Here is an 8,906-nt window from a genome sequence, read left to right as displayed (position 1 = left end):
CTGCATTGGCTCAAGCTAAATGCTAACAGAAGGTCAAAGGGCGACCCCAGGTGTAGCTTTGAATAGTCTGTCTCTAAACTTTCGCAGCATTTTGTAGTTCACTTATTAGTGAAGTTTCAAACTTTAAACTACAATAACAAAAATGACGTCAGTTGCTACCCACCAATTAAATCACAGAAGAAAGTTAAGCAGTACAGATTGGCTATATACTCACTAGTACCAACTATTAACTTGTTAAATTAATCATTTAACTTCAGAGAACGATTAAATAGAACATAAACCATATCAAGTTTAATCAAAACGCTATGAATTTAACTTTGTTACTTCTGCCCAGTAACAATATTCATTTGATTGTCCTCTGCCAAACAATGTAGTTCGCTCATTAGCTTCGCACATTTTCACTAAATTACAAAGAATTAAGCAACAATTCACTGTTTCGTTTAAGATACATTTATTGTGTTTTTTCACGCATCTAAATGTACAAAAAGACACTGTCAACAGCTGTGTCACAGATCGCACTACAGCAGAACCAAACCCAGATCCGAAGTTGCCATCTTGTGGTGAAAGCACAGACAACAACGGAGACAGATCTGAGTTCGAAGTTGATTTATATTTAATAAAGGGACTGTACATATTATATTTAATAAAGGGACTGTACATATTATATTAAATAAAGAGACTGTACATATTATATTTAATAAAATGACTACATATTAATGAACATATATACATATTCATGTTAATCTAATGACTATAGTCGTTTTTAACACTTTGAGCTCAGGTTCGAGCATGCAATGTGAAATGTGCATGCAAAAGTGTATAATTTTTTGCATCACAGCTGTTTCAAAGATTGAGTTTCAGGTCTGCGTGTGTGCGTGCCAATGACTGTTTTTGTTCAGCAAACATACGCACCAATGGCTTATTCGACATGTTGAAATGGTTAACCTGTTCCAACACACACACACACACATATACACATACACACATACACACATACACACATACACACATACACACATACACACATACACACATACACACGTACACACGTACACACATACACACATACACACGTACACACGTACACACGTACACACATACACACATACACACATACACACATACACACGTACACACATACACACATACACACATACACACATGCACACACACAAACAATAACACTGTGTTCGTCCATAACTTTTAAAAGCGAAAAAAAGCATGTGAAAATGCTGTGCTTTTGCTAAATCTAGTGGGGGCTTTTTAATATACTATTTTATGATTTATGACCTCACATGACACAAATAGCGAGAAAAGTAAACTTGAGATGCTCTATTTCAATTAATTCATTTTCCTGTTGTTTGCGAAAGAAGAATGTGGACTTGTGCCACATTTCTCAACACGTCATTATCAAACATAGCTATTGCCAAATAAATTGCACAGTCAACTTCCATTGTGAAGCTCACACTCCATCTTATCAACCACTAAAGTTGTCACAAGAGGAACCGGCGTATTGCTACAGAAGCCCCTCCCGCTCTCTCCTCTCTCCTCTCCGATTGGTTGGTCAAGTTCCGCGTCAGGACAGCATTTAAGTCCCGCGGCACTTCCTCCTCTGGACTGAGGGAGAACTTTTTCGTTTTCTGGGGGGGATTTGCAATCATGTCCGACCGAGGAACTTTTGATACCAACGTGGTCACCGTGACCCGCTTTGTCATGGAGGAGGGCCGGCGGGCCAAAGGGACCGGGGAGCTCACCCGGCTTCTCAATTCATTGTGCACGGCCGTCAAAGCCATTTCCAGCGCGGTGCGCAAAGCCGGCATCGCTCACTTGTAAGTACTAGTCCAGACTTTACTTTTGAAAATAAGAATGAGGTCACTGAGATGCATTTGTGTCCCGTTTGGAACATCCACGTTGCCACAGACTGAGCTGGAGATTCTGGTTTGGCTAGGACCAATCAGGAAACGCATACCTGAGCCCACGCCCACTTTTCCTTATTTTCCTTCAACTATACTTCCGTTTTCAGTGTTTTAAAATCATCAATTAAGTCATTTACGTCTTAAAACAGAGTCCAATCCACGTGTACTGTGAGGTTAACAGCAAATGAGCAATTATTCTCATCTCATTTTCTGAACCACTTTATCCTCACTAGGGTTGCGGGGGGTGCTGGAGCCTATCCCAGCTGACTTTGGGCCACAGGTGGGGGGCACCCTGAATTGGTGGCCAGCCAATCGCAAAAATAAAAATAAAAAAATAAAATAAAAATGTTACCTATGGCACTTGAACTTTTTAAACGGTTCACGTTTTGTCCTTGAGGCTCTCTTTTGTTCTGTGATTTCCTTTTGAAGGTACGGCATTGCGGGCAGCACCAACGTGACGGGCGACCAGGTGAAGAAGCTGGACATCCTGTCCAATGACATGGTCATCAACATGATCAAGTCCTCCTTCACCTCTTGCGTGCTGATTTCAGAGGAGAACGACAAAGCTATCATCGTGGAGCCAGAGACCAGGGTAAACAAACAAAAAAAGAAACAACTAAGCATTGAGTTCAAATATCTTCTCCACAGGGCAAGTATATTGTGTGTTTCGACCCGCTGGATGGCTCGTCCAACATCGACTGCCTGGTATCCATCGGAACAATCTTTGCCATCTACAAGAGGGTACGTGCGTCAACTCGCCTACTAAAATGGTGGTGTGCAAAAGCTCATTGGCTGGAATAGATGTCAATTGCAACTAGTGACTTCATTCACGTTTTAGGCAAGGTTTCAAATTAGGGTTTTGAATTCAAGTTAGATTTTTAATTTACGGTTTCAAACTAATGTAAATCTTTCAAAGTAGGATTACAAATGCAAAGACAGATTTTTAAATTGAATTGAATTTGAATGGTTTTGTTGTCGTTATAAGTATAATGAGATTTAAAGCTTTCACCACGTAGTGCACAAATAACAACAACAAACAGACACATAATTGGGGTTTAAAAACAAGGTTAGGGTTCCAAAGTAGGGTTTCTAACTAGAATTAGGTTTGCAAGACATTTTAAAACCCGAGTTTAGGATTCTAAACTACAATTGGGGTTTTAGATTGAAGTTACATTTTTAATTTCCAGTTTCAAACTAATGTTGAGCTTTCAATGTAGGATTACAAATGCAAAAACAGATTTTTAAATTGAATTGAATTGATTTGAATGCTTTTGTTGTCATAAGTATAATGAGATTTAAAGCTTTCACCACGTAGTGCACAAATAACAACAACAAACAGACAAATGATTGGGGTTTTAAAACAAGGTTAGGGTTCCGAAGTGGGGTTTCTAACTAGAATTAGGTTTGCAAGACATTTAAAACCCGAGTTATAGGATTCTAAACTACGGTTAGGGTTTCAAAATCGGGAATCAAACTGGAGTTTGGGTTTTAAATTAGAGTTTAAAACCATAGTAAGGGTTGTAACGTTTGGTTTCAAATGAGCTTTGGGGATCCAAAGTAGGGTTTCAAACCCAAGTTAGAGATTAAAAACTAGTGTTGAGGTTGCGATGAATAATTGCTGCCAGTCCTCCCAGCCAGTCCAAACGGACTGATGGTCAATGGCAATGATTGAGTTAATTGTCCCCGTTTTGCGTCTTTTTCCTGCAGGAAAGCGAGGACGGCAAGCCTTGCGAGAAGGACGCCTTGCAGCCCGGCAGGAAACTGGTGGCGGCGGGCTACGCCCTCTATGGCAGCGCCACCATGATGGTGCTCTCCACCGGAACTGGAGTCAACTGCTTCATGCTCGACCCGGTCCGTACAACTCTTAGACCATGACTCTGAATGCAGAGCAAAAAAAATTTCAATTAGTTTGAAATGGTTTCTGCCTTTAGGCCATCGGCGAGTTCATCCTGACCGAGCGGAAAGTGAGAATCAAAAAACGGGGCAACATTTACAGCTTGAATGAAGGCTACTCCAAATACTTTGAGCCGGCTGTCACCGAGTATTTGCGCAATAAGAAATTTCCTCAGGTAATGTTGACAGAAACTCCAGGAAGTCGACTTGCTAAATTTTCTTTCTACCCTTCCTCTTTCCTCTCTTGAGTTCTGCCACGATGAAATGATTGTGATCATCCAACCACGATTGGAATGGGCCAGGAATTGTTTAAACCATGGATGTCAAAGGTGCGGCCCACGGGCCAGAACTGGCTCACTAGGGGTCTGCTCCAGCCTGTGTGGCCCTTTGTAGCTCAATTTCCCATCCACACGAATCACTTCCGTTCATTTACCCCGCCGCCGTCAAAACGGTGCCTTCAATGGCGGCCAATGAGTTAATAAAGAACCTTACAATGCCCCAAAACCAACATGAAGTAACCTGGAAATACTCCCAAACCAACAGGAAGTAACCTGGAAATACCCCCCAAATCAACAGGAATAACCTGGAAATGCCCCAAAATCAGCAGGAAACGACAAACAAACAAGAAGCATCCCGGAAAATCCCTCAAAATCACTAAGAAATGATCCATCATTTTTCAGAATTGACCTGTAAGTACTCTAAAATGGAAGTGGAAAAAAAAGAAGTGATGAAAAATAACTCATTGCCTGCTATTGAGAATGATAGATGTCAAATTCAATTCAAATTGCTATGGATGTTCATCTTTTAGTGCCATTGATGGTCCAATCCATTTTGAATGGGAGTGGTTAACTTTTTGGGTCATACAAGAGGCAGTCAGCAGGAGATACACCAGGGGGCGTTGAAACAACATATGAACTAAATGAGCAATCCACAGTGACAGATCACTCAGGGGAAGAAAAAAAAATCCCTATTACCTAGAGATTTCAGCTGTCAGTTTCCACTCTGAGAAACATAGTAAGGAAATGGATGACCACAGGCACGATGGTGTCACTGTGTATTATTCAACTATTCAGCACACTTTGCATAATGAGATGCTGTATGGGAGAATAATGCGGCAGAAGCCTTTTATGCGCACATGCCGCAAACAGAGTCGCTTGAGGTATGCTAAAGGACATTTGGACAAGCCAACTTCATTTTGGAATAAGGTGTTCCTATCCTAGCTGACTCCAGGCATAAGGCAAGGGACACCCTGAATCAGTGGCCAGCAGGGCATGAGGACCTGGACAACCATTCACGCTCACAATCATACCCAGGGGCAATTTAGAGTGTCCAAAGAGCCTACAATGCATGTTTTTGGAATGTGGGAGAAAACCGTACCCATAGAAAACCCACACAGGCTTGTGGAAAACATGCAAACTCCACATAGGAGGACCGACCTGGATTTGAACCCAGGACCCCAGAAATGTCAGGCTGATGCACTAACCACTCAAACACCAGGCCGCTTGTTATTTAGACATAACAAGGGGGACTTCATTTCAATTCTGAAATATCACATTTGTTCCATATTCAATATAGTCCAAAACTTAATGGAATAAAAGTAAGACCTTTGCTTGTGAAGTACTGATATCTAGAGCTGGCATCCCACTATGTTGTCCAACTCAGTTCCCAGCTAAATGTAAAACCCAAGATTGAAGTTCCAGAGCTGCCAACCTCTGTCGACCCCATTTCAGGAATACCCTTGTCCCATTTCCGGAGTATTTCCAGAGTGAATGCGATTCACGCAAAATCAATATAAAATGTAAAAAAAAAAAATAGCGTAGGACAATTTAAATCAAACTTTTATTATCATGTTTTTACATTAATGGAAATCTTGTGTTTTTGCAAACTATTGAAAAAGTACGTCTAAAAAATAAGGTTATGTTTTTGTTTTGGTCCTTCTACGTGCGTTTTACTGTCAGTAATTCTAACATGTCTCACGCTGAAATCGCACTTGCATGTTGTGCAATGTGAAAAGGTCGGTCCTTTTAGAGACGCTTCAACATGGGATAGTTTGTTGAATACGAACCAATACATTTCTGCGAGTGTCTAGGTTTCTTATTAGAAGTTTCATCCAAAATGCCATCCATTTTGCTCTTAACCCGAGCAGGCATATTGATAAAATTTACCAGTGCTGTGTATGCCTAATCAATCAAATCAATCAAAAGCCTTTATTGTCATCATACACAGCTGCGTATAATGAAATTGGTGGTGCTACTCCACAAAGTGCGTTTTCCCAGTAAAAAAAACATAAGAAATACAAAAATATAAAAAGTCACATCCTGGCAAGATAAATTCTCAAATATTGCACAATCTAAGATATTGCACATTGTTATTGCACACCCCGAAGTTATTGCACAGAAGGGATTGTGTGTCGTGCTAACGCAAGTTGAGTCCTGATGGCTCCCAACCCCAGAAATGATAAGATTTGTTTCAAAACAAAAGACTGGTGGTTTAGTCAGCCTTAATAATACTTCCTTTGTGAAAAAAAATGAAAACGAAAATGTTAAAGCGAGAGAAGCTACCAATGCAATCGATTCCGAATCGATTTCCACGCTGAAGTCGCACAAGACGAATCATTTGTCAGAACTTGTAACTCTGATGATTCACAATGCACTCGTCTTACCGAATTCTTCCGGTTTACAGTGCAGTTGAATCAAGATGGCGGAAGCAGTGGCAATGGTGTGAATTTCAGAGAATTTAAATTGGAAATTTGGTACTTTTCCCCAAAAAATTTAAGTGACAATTTTTGGGGATTTCCAGAGTTTACGGAGTTTGTCCGGAGTCCCGGAGTTTGCATTGCATTTCAGGAGAAACTCCTGAAATTCCGGAGTAATTGGCAGCCCTGACGTTAACAGTACATAACATGTTTTATAAAGTGTGGGATTAGTCAACTCATTGCAGAAAAGTATTGATGGCCATCAAAATAATCACTTGTGATAGCTCTCTTGTCAATTTAACTGCCTTGACCGCAGGACGGGACCGAGCCGTACGGCGCTCGCTACATCGGTTCCATGGTGGCCGACGTGCACCGGACACTCATGTACGGTGGGATCTTTTTGTATCCGGGGAACCTGAAGAGCCCTGAGGGAAAGGTGAGTGCTCGCCCTTAGAATTAGTACAAATTTCCGCCCTTTGACATAGTATTTAAAGCTTTGTTCAACTTTGTACTGTGCGAATATGCTACTTATTTAAATGTTTTGTTATCATTACTCAACATGTGATTGAGTTGAAGTGAGTGGGGGGCAGTAAATGAATTTGTTCATTTGCTGAAACCATCCTACTCTAAATGGAACAGGCATATAGCGCCATCAATGGCAGGTGTTGAGTTAAAGGGAATGAGAGGAGCACTCTTGAGTGGCCATGACTTTACCGCATGATTCCTGAATTTACATTAAAGATCTACAATCTACATCAAAAAACATTTTGGGAATACACTAGTAAAATATAGGGGAAAAATTGAAAACATTTAAAAAAAAAAAAATAGATGTAGGGGAAATGGTTAGTGCTTCAGCCTTTCAGTTCTAGAGTTCAGGGTTCAATCCCAGGTCAGACCAAAAAAAAAATTCACGACCATTTTCTTTGTTGTTGTTTTTTTGGTCTAGGAAGTTTCTCTCTTTTTACTATGCTTTATATTTGAGTTAAATATGGTTAAAAATTATAACATGGGATCTTTTAGAAAAAAAATTTCACAATTGTTTTTCACATTGTAATGAGGCGGCCCGGTGGAGCGAGTGGTTAGCGCGTCGGCCTAACAGCTCTGGGGTCCTGGGTTCATATCCAGGTCACGTCCATCTGTGTGGAGTTTGCATGTTCTCCCCGGGCCTGCGTGGGTTTCTTCCGGGTACTCCGGTTTCCTCCAACATGATTGGACACTCTAAATTACCCCTAGGCATGAGTGTTACAGTGAATGGTTGTTTGTCTCTTTGTGCCCTGCGATTGGCTGGCCACCGATTCAGGGTGTCATCCCGCCTCTGTCCCGGAGACAGCTGGGATAGGCTCCAGCACCCCCCGCGACCCTAATGAGGATAAAGCGGATCAGAAAATGAGATGAGAGAGACATTGTAATGATTGAATGACAACAAATTAGATGATTAAATCATGACTAAGATACAGTCAAATTGAATACTGCTCTGATACTACGTCAAAGATGGGAATCTAAACGGGATGTGTTTGTCAATTGTATTTGTATGATAAAATGCTCACTCCTTGGGGAAAGCTGCGTCTGCTGTACGAGGGCAACCCCATGGCCTTCATCATCGAGCAAGCAGGGGGAGCCGCCTCCACCGGCTTCCAAGACATCCTGGACATCCAGCCAGAGGGCATCCACCAGAGATCCCCTGTGGCCATGGGCTCCCCTGAAGACGTGGCCGACTATGTGGCCATGTGCCGCAAGCACGCCCCCAAAGCCAAGTGAGGAAAACCCTGCTTGCATGGCCGCCATTTTTTTTCAGGGAAGGAGAAACATATCAACTCTTTCATTCAAAAATCATCTCCAATGTTATACAGTTCTCAGAAGGACAAAAGAAAAAAATACAGCCAAACAAATAAAATACAACAAAATTGTGTGGAAACAGCAATATCAGTCAGTATTCCATACTGGTTTATTGTGGCAAGTAATGTGTCACAATATTTTTTACATGGTGTGCTTGATACCATATTGAAACTAATATTGATGGGATTTTTACAATATTTGTTGCTTTTTTAGTCATGTATTACTGTATGAAATCAAAGTAATTCTAGGTGCTGATGTAGGAAGACAAAATTTCAATTAATTTTGGCAGTTTTGCAAGTGTTTTAAAAATTTAATATGTAATATGCAGTACTATACAGACATATAGCAGCCAAATTCAAATCCTTGCCATCTTTTTTAGCGTGGATGCTTTTTCTAATCAAAATACCCACCTCGCTAATTTGATTTAAATATGCTAATCGCTGATCAAATTAGATAAGATAACTTTATAACGTCTATTCGGGAAATTTCATTGTCACAGTAGCAAGAGGGTGAGAATACAGACACCGGAAAAAACATTTTAGACATAAATAAATAGGTAATAAATA

General features: G+C 40.7%; 1 protein-coding gene across 1 annotated transcript; it reads left to right on the top strand.

Moving 5' to 3' along the window:
- The first annotated feature begins 1,590 nt into the window (after positions 1-1,590).
- Positions 1,591-8,425, top strand: LOC144074688 (fructose-1,6-bisphosphatase 1-like). The gene is made up of 7 exons (XM_077601246.1): positions 1,591-1,829; positions 2,346-2,508; positions 2,565-2,657; positions 3,624-3,767; positions 3,848-3,985; positions 6,821-6,940; positions 8,065-8,425. The coding sequence occupies exons 1-7, from the start codon at positions 1,660-1,662 to the stop codon at positions 8,260-8,262; spliced, it is 1,026 nt and encodes a 341-aa protein (XP_077457372.1). The 5' UTR covers positions 1,591-1,659; the 3' UTR covers positions 8,263-8,425.
- Positions 8,426-8,906: the final 481 nt, after the last annotated feature.

Source organism: Stigmatopora argus, chromosome 5 (assembly GCF_051989625.1).
Source record: "Stigmatopora argus isolate UIUO_Sarg chromosome 5, RoL_Sarg_1.0, whole genome shotgun sequence".
Classification (NCBI taxonomy): domain Eukaryota; kingdom Metazoa; phylum Chordata; class Actinopteri; order Syngnathiformes; family Syngnathidae; genus Stigmatopora; species Stigmatopora argus.
The sequence above is the reverse complement of the archived record's forward strand: the minus strand, read 5'-3'. Positions and strand labels throughout refer to the sequence as shown.